This window comes from Pseudophryne corroboree, chromosome 1 (genome assembly GCF_028390025.1).
Source record: "Pseudophryne corroboree isolate aPseCor3 chromosome 1, aPseCor3.hap2, whole genome shotgun sequence".
Taxonomy (NCBI): domain Eukaryota; kingdom Metazoa; phylum Chordata; class Amphibia; order Anura; family Myobatrachidae; genus Pseudophryne; species Pseudophryne corroboree.
Genome location: NC_086444.1, coordinates 1,083,242,368 through 1,083,259,332, shown reverse-complemented (window position 1 = coordinate 1,083,259,332; position 16,965 = coordinate 1,083,242,368). Strand labels below are relative to the sequence as shown.

The following is a 16,965-nucleotide window of genomic DNA, read 5'->3' as shown; positions in this document are numbered from 1 at the left end:
TTTGTACAACGAACCTGAGGTACCCCTGGTGTGAGGGGTAAATTGGAATGTGGAGATACGCATCCTTGATGTCCAAGGATACCATAAAGTCCCCTTCTTCCAGGTTCGCTATCACTGCTCTGAGTGACTCCATCTTGAACTTGAACTTCTTTATGTACAGGTTCAAGGACTTCAGATTTAGAATAGGCCTTACCGAGCCATCCGGCTTCGGTACCACAAAGAGTGGAATAATACCCCTTCCCTTGTTGTAGAAGAGGTACCTTGACTATCACCTGCTGAGAGTACAGCTTGTGAATGGCTTCCAAAACCGTCTCCCTTTCGGAAGGGGACGTTGGTAAAGCAGACTTCAGGAAACGGCGAGGTGGATCTGTCTCTAATTCCAACCTGTACCCCTGAGATATTATCTGCAGGATCCAGGGATCTACCTGCGAGTGAGCCCACTGCGCGCTGTAATTTTTGAGACGACCTCCCACCGTCCCCGAGTCCGCTTGAGAAGCCCCAGCGTCATGCTGAGGCTTTTGTAGAAGCCGGGGAGGGCTTCTGTTCCTGGGAAGGAGCTGCCTGTTGCTGTTTCTTCCCTCGACCTCTGCCTCGTGGCAGATATGAATAGCCCTTTGCTCTCTTATTTTTAAAGGAACGAAAGGGCTGCGGTTGAAAAGTCGGTGCCTTTTTCTGTTGGGGAGTGACTTGAGGTAGAAAGGTGGATTTCCCGGCTGTAGCCGTGGCCACCAAATCTGATAGACCGACTCCAAATAACTCCTCCCCTTTATACGGCAAAACTTCCATATGCCGTTTTGAATCCGCATCGCCTGTCCACTGTCGCGTCCATAAAGCTCTTCTGGCCGAAATGGACATAGCACTTACCCGTGATGCCAGTGTGCAGATATCCCTCTGTGCATCACGCATATAAAGAAATGCATCCTTTATTTGTTCTAACGACAGTAAAATATTGTCCCTGTCCAGGGTAACAATATTTTCAATCAGGGACTCTGACCAAACTATCCCAGCACTGCACATCCAGGCAGACGCTATAGCTGGTCGTAGTATAACACCTGCATGTGTGTATATACTTTTTTGGATATTTTCCATCCTCCTATCTGATGGATCTTTAAGTGCGGCCGTCTCAGGAGAAGGTAACGCCACTTGTTTTGATAAGCGTGTTAGCGCCTTGTCCACCCTAGGAGGTGTTTCCCAGCGCTCCCTAACCTCTGGCGGGAAAGGGTATAATGCCAATAATTTCTTTGAAATTATCAGCTTTTTATCAGGGGCAACCCACGCTTCATCACACACGTCATTTAATTCTTCTGATTCAGGAAAAACTATAGGTAGTTTTTTCACACCCCACATAATACCCTGTTTAGTGGTACCTGTAGTATCAGCTAAATGTAACGCCTCCTTCATTGCCAAAATCATATAACGTGTGGCCCTACTGGAAAATACGGTTGATTGGTCACCGTCACCACTGGAATCAGTGCCTGTGTCTGGGTCTGTGTCGACCGACTGAGGCAAAAGGCGTTTTACAGCCCCTGACGGTGTTTGAGGCGCCTGGACAGGCACTAATTGATTGTCCGGCCGCCTCATGTCGTCAAACGACTGCTTTAGCGAGTTGACGCTATCCCGTAATTCCACAAATAAAGGCATCCATTCTGGTGTCGACCCCCTAGGAGGTGACATCCCCATATTTGGCAATTGCTCCGCCTCCACACCAATATCGTCCTCATACATGTCGACACACACGTACCGACACACAGCAGACACACAGGGAATGCTCTAAACGAAGACAGGACCCACTAGCCCTTTGGGGAGACAGAGGGAGAGTCTGCCAGCACACACCAAAAAGCGCTATATATGACAGGGATAGCCTTATAATAAGTGCTCCCTTATAGCTGCTTTATATATATCAAGATATTGCCATTAAATTTGCCCCCCCTCTCTGTTTTACCCTGTTTCTGTAGTGCAGTGCAGGGGAGAGACCTGGGAGCCGTCCTGACCAGCGGAGCTGTGAGAGGAAATGGCGCCGTGTGCTGAGGAGATAGGCCCCGCCCCTTTTTCGGCGGGCTCGTCTCCCGCTATTTTGTGAATACAGGCAGGGGTTAAATATCTCCATATAGCCTCTGGGGGCTATATGTGAGGTATTTTTAGCCTTTTAATAGGTTTTCATTTGCCTCCCAGGGCGCCCCCCCCCAGCGCCCTGCACCCTCAGTGACTGCGTGTGAAGTGTGCTGAGAGGAAAATGGCGCACAGCTGCAGTGCTGTGCGCTACCTTTAGAAGACTGCAGGAGTCTTCAGCCGCCGATTCTGGACCTCTTCTTACTTCAGCATCTGCAAGGGGGCCGGCGGCGCGGCTCCGGTGACCATCCAGGCTGTACCTGTGATCGTCCCTCTGGAGCTGATGTCCAGTAGCCAAGAAGCCAATCCATCCTGCACGCAGGTGAGTTAACTTCTTCTCCCCTCTGTCCCTCGTTGCAGTGATCCTGTTGCCAGCAGGAATCACTGTAAAATAAAAAACCTAAGCTAAACTTTCTCTAAGCAGCTCTTTATGAGAGCCACCTAGAATTGCACCCTTCTCGGCCGGGCACAAAAATCTAACTGGAGTCTGGAGGAGGGTCATAGGGGGAGGAGCCAGTGCACACCACCTGATCTGGAAAAGCTTTACTTTTTGTGCCCTGTCTCCTGCGGAGCCGCTATTCCCCATGGTCCTTTCAGGAACCCCAGCATCCACTAGGACGATAGAGAAAATATATGAACAATTGATAATCTACACTGCTGCTACACCACTATACTAACACAAGCTTACAGTTATCAAAATAGACCAGAAATCTATATAAAGTGGTTTAAATATTTCAGTAATTAATTTGTTTAATGCACACACAAAAATAACTATCCAACCAATTCTGAATCATGCAGGCGGTTTAGTCTTTTAACAACCACTAGATGGCGATATATTTTCTAGTTGTCCAAGTAAAAATTTTTAAAGCAAAAATAGTAATGGAGAAAACAAATTTAAAGGATATAAAACTTACTTAATAACTGAAAAGAGAGTTTTAAAGAGCTGAATAAATATTTCATTGCAGTCTTCCAATTCAAAACAAATGTTGTAAGATTTGACCCATGCTAAATTCTGAAATAAGACGAGAGAAAAGTACATTTAGAAACACAATGTAATGACAAGTGCAACGTGGGCAGAAAATAAAATCCCAAATCACACTTGCCCATCTTTTCAAAGTGCTAACCCCAAAACATGTAATTGTAACAAGTACTTTTCCTGAACACTTCACATGGGGCTGCCAATCAGCTACAGCTGTGGTAAGAATACTGGGCACAATTTCTTGGACCACGCCAACTTACAGACCGAAATCACATCCTTCCACAATGCAGACATAGAGCATTCACCAGGAACAGCATTCCCCCATTCCCATAGCATTATGTATACCAGTTTTACAACAAATGTTACAAAACAAAAATAGACTGTACCTCTAGCAGGTAAAAATATCTGTTGAATTGTGGGCTCTTTGTGTCTTCCAGGCCTTTCAGTTGCCTTGTTATAAAGAGGAATATATCCTGCACGAGAGAAAGAACAACAGTTCTGTATTGCACTCAAGAAAAGATTTAGATTTTCTGCAAATGTTTTTATTTTCAAATTCACAACATAAAACAGCTGGGCGTGGCTGGTGTTACCGACTTGCCATATAAAAACAGTGGAGCTTTTCTTACCCTTCAGTGGCCACTGCTACTCCACACACAGCAGAAATTGCACTATGGATGCTGTTTCTTAAGGTGGGTACACACTAGTAGATATATCTGCAGATATATCTATGAACGGATCGGGCAGTGTGCTGTGCATACACACTGCCCGATCCGTCGTGCACGGACGTCATGAACTGGGCGGGCGTGTACACACGCCCGCCCAGTTCAGCTGTCAATCACCGCCGGCCGCCGCCGCATGTGTACGGGACGGTCGGCCGACCGCCCCGTACACACACAGCGACGCGCCAATATATCGGTAGATATATTGGCCGTCGGCTGTGCTGCGCGTCCGACGCGATACGTCTGTGAACGACGGAGTTCACAGACGTATCGGCCGTACACACTGGCCTACGGTCCCGCGATACATCGGCCGTTCAAGAGAACGGCTGATATATCGACCAGTGTGTACGGGCCTTTAGAGCTAGTCTCATTAAATATTACTCCAAGAAGACAGTCTAGAAATGTGAGAGCTAATATGAAAACCTTTTTGTACAATAGGGTGGGGGCTGTGTGTGATGTCCGTGACTTCTCTCAGATATTAGCACCCACATCATAACCCCTTCCATATCTAACTCAATGCTCTTCTTTCCTCTGTCCCTACCTCATTCTCTATGCTCTGAAAGTAGTCCCCCCAACATATCACTTTCATCACTATCACCCCGCCATTTTCCTTTTCTTCAATCATTTATCCCCACCCTAACTTTAACTTAACTTGCATTCACTAAGAGGGAAACTATGAGTATGTTTGTGCCACCACCAAGACCACATATGCATGCTCACAGAGGAACAGATAAATGATCAGATCCCATGGCAGTTAATGACTGGTGATCCAGAACCCTTGCGCCAGGCACACTGCATTATGGAGTGCCAATTAGGAGCCAGCTGCGAGGGCAGAGTACTTCATCACAAAGTAGGCAGTATGACATGCTGCACTCCCAGGAGACAGAAAGATAACCTGATTCCCATAATGCTATTAAGTAAAGATGGGTACACATTAGATGATATCATCCAAAATATCATTCTGGTACGGATTGGAACAATTTATCGGCCACATCGTCTAGTGTGCACAGCCAATAGCGCTCTCCAGCAGGTTGTTAACTGGAACATCCCATCGGGCGTGTGCAATGACTGCATGCATTACAAATGCTGCTGTGAACGATATATTGTTCAGTGTGTACGGCCGACGATATATTGTTATACTGTTTATGCAATTGGCTGGGGCACCCAGCATTAGGCACCGCGTTGATCAGACACATTATGTAAAATCACAGAAAATTGTGAGGAGACAACAATGATGCCACATTGCTTCTAATATAACACCCAGGGAGGGGTCCATAAAAAATTGCACTTGCGTGAAGATGAACCGCTTGTAAACACTTTCATTTTATTAGTACGTTTCTAATTGCTCTTAAGATCATTTTTATCTACCTGGCCTAATTTTAGCCTCACATCCATAGATTAGGGCCTGACCTCCCAGTACTGTACCTTTAGCTTGTCATGTGAAGTGTATGGTGCCTCTGGTGCATATATTCTGAAGATGTCAGCCAAGCAGCAGGCTACAAGAAGTCGGACATCTTTGTTAGGATTCCTGAGGAAGAACTCAGAAGAAAGGTGCAGGGCTAAAGGGAGATATTGCTGTTTTTCATCTTCAGAATCCTGGTCCATATCCATAAACGTTTTAACCACCATCTAACAGAGGAAAACAAATATATTAGACCTATACAAACACATTTTGCAGTGACTTGAATAAATCATTTTGAATAACATTTATAGGAGAGTTAGTACTAAGGATATTTTTCATCTCCATATACTCAAAATGACTAAATAAGTTACTGTAAGCCTTACTACAACAACAAATCAACATGAATATTTGTTTGATTCAATTCATCGCAATGTTAATAATGTCGGGAACAGATTAGATGATTTCTGCTGAAGTGCGAGCAGAAATCTGACTAAACTAGTGCAGTGATGCTGTTTTCTACCTTTAGCGCAGTACAAACAGCTTTGCTGCAGGCACGCAACTCTGAGAATGACGGTTTTTGTGAGTAAAAACAAGATTTATGGTAAGAACTTGCCGTTGTTAAATCTCTTTCTGCGTTGTACACTGGGCTCCACAAGGAATAAAATCGGGGTGTATAGTAGGATCTTGATCCGAGGCACCAACAGGCTCAAAGCTTGGACTGCTCCCAAGATGCACAGCACCGCCTCCTCTATAACCCCGCCTCCGTGCACAGGAGCTCAGTTTCGTTAACCAGACCAATGCAGTTGCAGGTACCAGAGACGACAATTGCTCATAGCCAAATACACCACACACACACACACACACACACACACACCACAGGAGAGGGTGTCGGCGGCTAATGCCATACCAACCCAAAGAAGCCAAGTGCGTCAGGGTGGGCGCCCTGTGGAGCCCAGTGTACCTTGCAGAAAGAGATTTGACAAAGGTAAGTTCTTCCATAAATATCGTTTTCTGCAGCGGGGTACTCTGGGCTCCACAGGGAATGACATTGGGGATGTCCTAAAGCAGTTCCTTATGGGAGGGGATGCACTGTAGTGGGCACAAAAACCCGGCGTCCAAAGGAAGCATCCTGGGAGGTGGATGTATCAAAGGCATAGAACCTAATGAACGTGTTCACTGAGGACCACGTAGCCGTCTTGCACAATTGTTCAAGCATCACACCACGGCAGGCCACCCAGGAAGGACCGACAGACCGACTAGAATGGGCTTTAATGGTAGCAGGTGCTGGAAGGCCAGCCTGTACATAAGCATGTGCAATCACCATTCTAATCCATCTAGCCAAGGTCTGCTTGTTAGCAAGCCAGCCACATTTGTGAAAACCAAATAGTACAAAAAGCGAATCAGACTTCCGAATGGAAGCAGTTCTCTTCACATAGATACGGAGAGCCCGTACCACATACAAAGACCGCTCTTTAGATGACAACTCTGGAGAATTAAAGGCCGGAACAACCATCTCCTGGTTAAAGTGGAAGGAAGACACCACCTTGGGTAAATAACCTGGGCGTGTTCTAAGAACCGCCCGGTCACGGTGAAAAATCAGATAGGGGGACTTACAGGATTAGGCACCCAAGTCAGAGACCCTTCTAACCGAAGCAATAGCCAGCAAAAACAAACCCTTAAGGGAAAGCCACTTAAGGTCTGCAGACGCAAGAGGTTCAAACGGAGACTCTTGCAAGGCCTCCACAACCACCGACAGATCCCAAGGGTCCACAGGAGGTACATAAGCGCCTTGAGTCCTATTGGAGAAAGAGCGCTATATAAATAAAAATAAGAATTTACTTACCGATAATTCTATTTCTCGTAGTCCGTAGTGGATGCTGGGGACTCCGTCAGGACCATGGGGAATAGCGGCTCCGCAGGAGACAGGGCACAAAAATAAAGCTTTAGGATTAGGTGGTGTGTACTGGCTCCTCCCCCTATGACCCTCCTCCAAGCCTCAGTTAGGATACTGTGCCCGGACGAGCGTACACAATAAGGAAGGATATTGAATCCCGGGTAAAACTCATACCAGCCACACCAATCACACCGTATAACTTGTGATCTGAACCCAGTTGACAGTATGACAAACGTAGGAGCCTCTGAACAGACGGCTCACAACAATAACAACCCGAATTTGTATGTAACAATAACTATGTACAAGTATTGCAGACAATCCGCACTTGGGATGGGCGCCCAGCATCCACTACGGACTACGAGAAATAGAATTATCGGTAAGTAAATTCTTATTTTCTCTAACGTCCTAAGTGGATGCTGGGGACTCAGTCAGGACCATGGGGATTATACCAAAGCTCCCAAACGGGCGGGAGAGTGCGGATGACTCTGCAGCACCGAATGAGAGAACTCAAGGTCCTCCTCAGCCAGGGTATCAAATTTGTAGAATTTTGCAAATGTGTTTGCCCCTGACCAAGTAGCAGCTCGGCAGAGTTGTAATGCCGAGACCCCCCGGGCAGCCGCCCAGGATGAGCCCACTTTCCTTGTGGAATGGGCCTTGACAGATTTAGGTTGTGGCAAGCCTGCCACAGAATGTGCAAGTTGAATTGTGCTACAAATCCAACGAGCAATCGTCTGCTTAGAAGCAGGAGCACCCATCTTGTTGGGTGCATACAATATAAACAGTGAGTCAGACTTTCTGACTCCCGCCGTTCTTGAAATATATATTTTCAATGCCCGGACCACGTCCAACAACTTGGAATCCTCCAAATCGTTAGTAGCCGCAGGCACCACAATAGGCTGGTTCAGGTGAAACGCTGACACCACCTTAGGCAGAAAATGAGGACGTGTCCGCAGTTCTGCCCTGTCCGTATGGAAAATCAGATATGGGCTCTTATATGATAAAGCCGCCAATTCTGATACTCTCCTGGCTGAAGCCAGGGCCAGTAGCATGGTTACTTTCCATGTAAGATACTTCAACTCCACCGATTTGAGCGGCTCAAACCAATGGGATTTGAGAAAATCCAAGACTACATTAAGATCCCACGGTGCCACTGGGGGCACAACCGGGGGCTGTATATGTAGTACTCCTTTTACAAAAGTCTGGACTTCAGGAACTGAAGCCAATTCTTTCTGGAAGAAAATCGACAGGGCCGAAATTTGAACCTTAATGGACCCCAATTTGAGGCCCATAGACAATCCTGTTTGCAGGAAATGTAGGAATCGACCCAGTTGAAATTCCTCCGTGGGGGCCTTCCTGGCCTCACACCACGCAACATATTTTCTCCAAATGCGGTGATAATGTTGTGCAGTCACCTCCTTCCTGGCTTTTACCAGTGTAGGAATGACCTCTTCCGGAATGCCTTTTTCCCTTAGAATTCGGCGTTCAACCGCCCTGCCGTCAAACGCAGCCGCGGTAAGTCTTGGAATAGACACGGTCCCTGCTGAAGCAGGTCCGCTCTTAGAGGTAGAGGCCACGGATCCTCCGTGAGCATCTCTTGAAGTTCCGGGCACCAAGTTCTTCTTGGCCAATCCGGAGCCACTAGTATCGTTCTTACTCCCTTTTGCCGTATAATTCTCAGTACCTTTGGTATGAGAGGCAGAGGAGGGAACACATACACTGACTGGAACACCCACGGTGTTACCAGAGCGTCCACAGCTATTGCCTGAGGGTCTCTTGACCTGGCGCAATACCTGTCCAGTTTTTTGTTGAGGCGGGACGCCATCATATCCACCATTGGTTTTTCCCAACGGTTCACAATCATGTGGAAGACTTCTGGATGAAGTCCCCACTCTCCCGGGTGTAGATCGTGTCTTCTGAGGAAGTCTGCTTCCCAGTTGTCCACTCCCGGAATGAATACTGCTGACAGTGCTATCACATGATCTTCCGCCCAGCGAAGAATCCTTGCAGCTTCTGCCATTGCTGTCCTGCTTCTTGTGCCGCCCTGTCTGTTTACGTGGGCGACTGCCGTGATGTTGTCCGACTGGATCAACACCGGCTGACCCTGAAGCAGGGGTTTTGCCAGACTTAGAGCATTGTAAATCGCTCTTAGCTCCAGTATATTTATATGAAGAGACATCTCCAGGCTTGACCATACTCCCTGGAAGTTTCTTCCCTGTGTGACCGCTCCCCAGCCTCTCAGACTGGCATCCGTGGTCACCAGGACCCAGTCCTGTATGCCGAATCTGCGGCCCTCTAACAGATGAGCACTCTGCAACCACCACAGAAGAGACACCCTTGTCCGTGGCGATAAGGTTATCCGCTGATGCATCTGCAGATGCGATCCGGACCATTTGTCCAGCAGATCCCACTGAAAAGTTCGTGCGTGGAATCTGCCGAATGGAATCGCTTCGTAAGAAGCCACCATCTTTCCCAGGACTCTTGTGCATTGATGCACAGACACTTTCCCTGGTTTTAGGAGGTTCCTGACAAGTTCGGATAACTCCCTGGCTTTCTCCTCCGGAAGAAACACCTTTTTCTGAACCGTGTCCAGAATCATTCCCAGGAACAGCAGACGTGCCGTCGGGGTCAACTGAGATTTTGGAAAATTCAGAATCCACCCGTGTTGTTGCAGCACTAGTTGGGTTAGTGCTACTCCGTCCTCCAGCTGTTCTCTGGACCTTGCCCTTATCAGGAGATCGTCCAAGTAAGGGATAATTAATACGCCTCTTCTTCGCAGAAGAATCATCATTTCGGCCATTACCTTGGTAAAGACCCGAGGTGCCGTGGACAATCCAAACGGCAGCGTCTGAAACTGATGATGACAGTTTTGCACCACGAACCTGAGGTACCCTTGATGTGAAGGGCAAATTGGGACATGTAGGTAAGCATCCTTTATGTCCAGGGACACCATAAAGTCCCCTTCTTCCAGATTCGCTATCACTGCTCTGAGTGACTCCATCTTGAACTTGAATTTTTGTATGTACAGGTTCAAAGATTTCAGATTTAGAATAGGTCTTACCGAGCCGTCCGGCTTCGGTACCACAAATAGCGTGGAGTAATAACCCTTTTCCCTGTTGTAGGAGGGGTACCTTGACTATCACCTGCTGAGAAAACAGCTTGTGAATGGCTTCCAATACCGTCGCCCTGTCTGAGGGAGACGTTGGCAAAGCAGACTTTAGGAACCGGCGAGGGGGAGACTTCTCGAATTCCAACCTGTAACCCTGAGATACTACCTGCAGAATCCAGGGGTCCACCTGTGAGCAAGCCCACTGTGCGCTGAAATTCTTGAGTCGACCCCCCACCGCTCCTGAGTCCGCTTGTAAGGCCCCAGCGTCATGCTGAGGGCTTTGCAGAACCCTGGGAGGGCTTCTGTTCCTGGGCAGGGGCTGCTTGCTGCCCTCTCTTACCCCTTCCTCTGCCCCGAGGCAGATATGACTGTCCTTTTGTCCGCTTGTTCTTATAGGACCGAAAGGACTGCGGCTGAAAAGACGGTGTCTTTTTCTGTTGGGAGGGGGTCTGAGGTAAAAAGGTGGATTTTCCGGCAGTTGCCGTGGCCACCAGATCCGATAGACCGACGCCAAATAATTCCTCCCCTTTATACGGCAATACTTCCATATGTCGTTTGGAATCCGCATCACCTGACCACTGTCGCGTCCATAAACTCCTTCTGGCAGATATGGACATCGCATTTACTCTCGATGCCAGAGTGCAAATATCTCTCTGAGCATCTCGCATATAAAGGAAAGCATCCTTTAATTGCTCTATAGTCAATAAAATACTGTCCCTATCCAGGGTTCAATATTTTCAGTCAGGGAATCCAACCAGACGACCCCAGCACTGCACATCCAGGCTGAGGCGATGGCTGGTCGCAGTATAACACCAGTATGTGTGTATATACTTTTTAGGGTAGTTTCCATTCTCCCATCAGCTGGATCCCTGAGGGCGGCCGTATCAGGAGACGGTAACGCCACTTGTTTTGATAAGCGTGTGAGCGCCTTATCCACCCTAGGGGGTGTTTCCCAGCGCGCCCTAACCTCTGGCGGGAAAGGGTATAATGCTAATAACTTTTTTGAAATTAGCATTTTTCTATCTGGGTTAACCCACGCTTCATCACATACATCATTTAATTCCTCTGATTCAGGAAAAAATAAGAATTTACTTACCGATAATTCTATTTCTCGGAGTCCGTAGTGGATGCTGGGGTTCCTGAAAGGACCATGGGGAATAGCGGCTCCGCAGGAGACAGGGCACAAAAAAGTAAAGCTTTTACCAGATCAGGTGGTGTGCACTGGCTCCTCCCCCTATGACCCTCCTCCAGACTCCAGTTAGGTACTGTGCCCGGACGAGCGTACACAATAAGGGAGGCAATTTGAATCCCGGGTAAGACTCATACCAGCCACACCAATCACACCGTACAACTTGTGATCTAAACCCAGTTAACAGTATGATAACAGAAAGAGCCTCTTAAAGATGGCTCCTTAACAATATAACCCGAATTTGTTAACAATAACTATGTACAGTATTGCAGATAATCCGCACTTGGGATGGGCGCCCAGCATCCACTACGGACTCCGAGAAATAGAATTATCGGTAAGTAAATTCTTATTTTCTCTATCGTCCTAAGTGGATGCTGGGGTTCCTGAAAGGACCATGGGGATTATACCAAAGCTCCCAAACGGGCGGGAGAGTGCGGATGACTCTGCAGCACCGAATGAGAGAATTCCAAGTCCTCTTTTGCCAGGGTATCAAATTTGTAGAATTTTACAAACGTGTTTTCCCCCGACCACGTAGCTGCTCGACAGAATTGTAATGCCGAGACCCCTCGGGCAGCCGCCCAAGATGAGCCCACCTTCCTTGTGGAATGGGCCTTAACAGATTTAGGCTGTGGCAGGCCTGCCACAGAATGAGCAAGTTGAATTGTGTTACAAATCCAACGAGCAATCGTCTGCTTAGAAGCAGGGGCACCCAACTTGTTGGGTGCATATAGTATCAACAGCGAGTCAGATTTTCTGACTTCAGCCGTCCTTGAAATGTATATTTTTAAGGCTCTGACAACGTCCAACAACTTGGAGTCCTCCAAGTCGCCAGTGGCCGCAGGCACCACAATAGGTTGGTTCAGGTGAAACGCTGATACCACCTTAGGGAGAAAATGCGGACGAGTCCTCAGTTCTGCCCTATCCGAATGGAAGATTAGATAAGGGCTTTTATAAGATAAAGCCGCCAATTTAGATACTCTCCTGGCGGAAGCCAGGGCCAGTAACATAGTCACTTTCCATGTGAGATATTTAAAATCCACCTTTTTCAATGGTTCAAACCAATGGGATTTGAGGAAATCTAAAACTACATTTAGATCCCACGGTGCCACCGGAGGCACCACAGGAGGCTGTATATGCAGTACTCCTTTAACAAAAGTCTGTACCTCAGGAACTGAGGCCAATTCTTTTTGGAAGAATATTGACAGGGCCGAAATTTGAACCTTAATAGATCTCAATTTGAGACCCATAGACAATCCTGATTGTAGGAAATGTAGGAAACGACCCAGTTGAAATTCCTCCGTCGGAACACTCCGATCCTCGCACCACGCGACATATTTTCGCCAAATGCGGTGATAATGTTTCGCGGTGACTTCCTTCCTTGCCTTAATCAAGGTAGGAATGACTTCTTCTGGAATGCCTTTCCCTTTTAGGATCTGGCGTTCAACCGCCATGCCGTCAAACGCAGCCGCGGTAAGTCTTGAAAGAGACAGGGACCCTGTTGTAGCAGGTCCCTTCTCAGAAGTAGAGGGCACGGGTCGTCCGTGACCAACTCTTGAAGTTCCGGGTACCAAGTCCTTCTTGGCCAATCCGGAGCCACTAGTATTGTTCTTACTCCTCCTCACCGTATAATCTTCAATACCTTTGGTATGAGAGGCAGAGGAGGAAACACATATACTGATTTGTACACCCAAGGTGTTACCAGTGCGTCCACAGCTATTGCCTGTGGATCTCTTGACCTGGCGCAATACTTGTCCAGTTTCTTGTTGAGGCGAGACGCCATCATGTCTACCATTGGTCTTTCCCAACAGTTTATTAGCATGTGGAAGACTTCTGGATGAAGACCCCCCTCTCCCGGGTGAATATCGTGTCTGCTGAGGAAGTCTGCTTCCCAGTTGTCCACGCCCGGGAAGAACACTGCTGACAGTGCTATTACGTGATTCTCCGCCCAGCGAAGAATCTTGGCAGCTTCTGCCATTGCACTCCTGCTTCTTGTGCCGCCCTGTCTGTTTACATGGGCGACCGCCGTGATGTTGTCCGACTGAATCAACACCGGTTTTCCTTGCAGGAGTGGTTCCGCCTGGCTTAGAGCATTTTAGATTGCTCTTAGTACCAGAATGTTTATGTGAAGAGACTTTTCCAAGTTCGTCCATACCCCCTGGAAGTTTCTTCCTTGTGTGACTGCTCCCCAACCTCTCAGGCTGGCGTCCGTGGTCACCAGGATCAAATCCTGTATGCCGAATCTGCGGCCCTCCAATAGATGAGCCTTTTGCAACCACCCAGAAGATATACCCTTGTCCTTGGCGACAGGGTTATTCGCAGGTGCATCTGAGGATGCGACCCTGACCATTTGTCCAACAGATCCCTTTGGAAAATTCTTGCATGGAATCTGCCGAATGGAATTGCTTCGTAAAAAGCCACCATTTTTCCCAGGACTCTTGTGCATTGATGTACAGACACCTTTCCTGGTTTTAGGAGGTTCCTGACAGGTCGGATAACTCCTTGGCTTTTTCCTCGGGAAGAAAAACCTTTTTCTGAACCGTGTCCAGAATCATCCCTAGGAACAGCAGACGTATCGTCGGAAAACAGCTGCGATTCTTGGAATATTTAGAATCCAGTCGTGCCGTCGAAGAACTACTTTAGATAGTGCTCTTCCGACCTCCAACTGTTCTCTGGAACTTGCCCTTTTTAGGTCGTGCAAGTAAGGGATAATTTAGATGCCTTTTTTCTTTGAAGAAACATCTTTTCGGCCATTACCTTGGTAAAAAGGCCCGGGGTGCCGTGGATAATTCAAACGGCATCGTCTGAAACTGATATTGACAGTTCTGTACCACGAACCAGAGGTACCCTTGATGAGAAGGACAAAATTTGGACATGGAGGTAATCCTTGATGTCCAGGGACACCATATAGTCCCCTTTTTTCCGGTTCGCTATCACTGCTCTGAGTGACTTTATCTCGATTTGAACCTTTTATGTAAGTGTTCAAAACATTTTAGATTTAGACTATGTGTCACCAAGCCGTCTGGCTTCAGTACCACAATATAGTGTGGAAAAATAATACCCTTTTCCTTGTCGTAGGAGGGGTACTTTGATTATCACCTGCTGGATATACAGCTTGTGAATTGTTTCCAATGCTGCCTCCCTGTCGGAGGGAGCCGTTGGTAAAGCAGACTTCAGGAACCTGCGAGGAGAAGATGTCTCGACTCTCCAATCTTTACCCCTGGGATAATACTCGTACGATCTAGGGGTCAACTTGCGAGTGATCCCACTGCGCCCTGAGACTCTTGAGACTACCCCCCCACCTTGAGTCCGCTTGCACGGCCCCAGCGTCATGCTGAGGACTTGGCAGACGCGGTGGAGGGCTTCTTTTCCTGGGAAAGGGCTGCCTGCTGCAGTCTACTTCCCTTACCTCTATGTCTGGGCAGATATGACTGGCCTTTTGCCTGCATGCCCTCATGGGAAAGGAAAGATTGAGGCTGAAAAGACGGTGTCTTTTTTAGCTGAGATGTAACTTGGGGTAAAAAAGGTTGGATTTCCCAGCTGTTGCTGTGGTCCCCAGGTCCGATGGACCGACCCCCAAATAACTCCTTCCCTTTATACAGCAATACTTCCATCTGCCGTATGGGATCTGTATCACCTGACCACTGTCGTGTCCCTGACATCTTCTGGGAGATATGGACAACGCACTTATCTTGATGCCAGAGAGCAAATATCCCTCTGTGCATCTCACATACATATATATAGAATGCATCCTATTAAATGCTCTACATGAATAAAATATTTTCAGTCAGGGAATCCGACCAAGCCAACCCAGCACTGCATCTCCAGGCTGATGGCGATCGCTGGTCGCAGTATAACCACCGTATGTGTGTATATACTTTTTAGGATATTTTTCCAGCTTCCTATCAGCTGGCTCCTTGAGGGCGGCCGTATCTGGAGACGGTAACGCCACTTGATAAGCGTGTGAGCGCCTTATCACCCTAAGGGGTGTTTCCCAACGTACCCTAATTTCTGGCGGGAAAGGGTATAACGCCAATATTTGCTATCGGGGTAACCCTACGCATCATCACACACTTCATTTTATTTTATCTGATTCAGGAAAAACTACAGGTAGTTTTTTCCACTCCCACATAATACCCTTTCTTGTGGTACTTGTAGTATCAGAAACACGTAACACCTCCTTCATTGCCCTTAACGTGTGGCCCTAATGAGAAATACGTTTGTTTATTCACCGTCGACACTGTATTCAGTGTCCGTGTCTGTGTCTGTGTCGACCGACTGAGGTAAATGGGCGTTTTTAAAACCCCTGACGGTGTTTCTGAGACGCCTGGACCGGTCCTAATAGATTGTCGGCCGTCTCATGTCGTCAACCGACCTTGCAGCGTGTTGACATTCTCACGTAATTCTCTAAATAAGCCATCCATTCCGGTGTCGACTCCCTAGAGAGTGACATCACCATTACAGGCAATTTCTCCGCCTCCTCACCAACATCGTCCTCATACATGTCGACACACACGTGCCGACACACAGCACACACACCGGGAATGCTCTGACAGAGGACAGGACCCACTAGCCCTTTGGGGAGACAGAGGGAGAGTCTGCCAGCACACACCAAAAACGCTATAATTATATAGGGACAACCTTATATAAGTGTTTCTCCCTTATAGCATCTTTTATATATATACAATATCGCCAAAATCAGTGCCCCCCCTCTCTGTTTTAACCCTGTTTCTGTAGTGCAGTGCAGGGGAGAGCCTGGGAGCCTTCTCTCCAGTTTTTCTGTGAGAGAAAATGGCGTTGTGTGCTGAGGAGATAGGCCCCGCCCCTTTTACGGCGGGCTCGTCTCCCGCTATTTTTGAAGTTAGGCAGGGGTTAAATATCTCCATATAGCCTCTGTGGGCTATATGTGAGGTATTTTTTGCCTCTAATAAGGTTTTTATTTGCCTCTCAGAGCGCCCCCCCCAGCGCTCTGCACCCTCAGTGACTGTTGTGTGAAGTGTGCTGAGAGGAAAATGGCGCACAGCTGCAGTGCTGTGCGCTACCTTTATGAAGACTCAGGAGTCTTCAGCCGCCGATTTTGGACCTCTTCTCTCTTCAGCGTCTGCAAGGGGGCCGGCGGCGCGGCTCCGGTGACCATCCAGGCTGTACCTGTGATCGTCCCTCTGGAGCTAGTGTCCAGTAGCCAAGCAGCAAATCCACTCTGCACGCAGGTGAGTTCACTACTTCTCCCCTAAGTCCCTCGTTGCAGTGATCCTGTTGCCAGCAGGACTCACTGTAAAGTAAAAAACCTAAGCTAAACTTTCTCTAAGCAGCTCTTTAGGAGAGCCACCTAGATTGCACCCTTCTCGTTCGGGCACAAAATCTAACTGGAGTCTGGAGGAGGGTCATAGGGGGAGGAGCCAGTGCACACCACCTGATCTGGTAAAAGCTTTACTTTTTTGTGCCCTGTCTCCTGCGGAGCCGCTATTCCCCATGGTCCTTTCAGGAACCCCAGCATCCACTTAGGACGATAGAGAAACTACAGGTAGTTTTTTCACCCCCCACATAATACCCCTTTTTGTGGTACTTGC

At 47.8% G+C, this 16,965-nt stretch overlaps 1 protein-coding gene across 4 annotated transcripts in view; it reads right to left on the bottom strand.

Moving 5' to 3' along the window:
* Window positions 1-16,965, bottom strand: part of PDS5A (PDS5 cohesin associated factor A) — a 351,976-nt gene that overhangs the window by 263,857 nt on the left and 71,154 nt on the right. For all 4 annotated transcript variants that reach the window (XM_063921117.1, XM_063921126.1, XM_063921146.1 and 1 more), the window contains exons 3-5: window positions 5,233-5,436; window positions 3,475-3,561; window positions 3,024-3,121 (exon numbers count right to left, since the gene is read on the bottom strand). In XM_063921117.1, coding sequence (XP_063777187.1) covers window positions 3,024-3,121; window positions 3,475-3,561; window positions 5,233-5,436 — 389 coding nt within the window. The remainder of the gene's footprint in view (window positions 1-3,023; window positions 3,122-3,474; window positions 3,562-5,232; window positions 5,437-16,965) is intronic.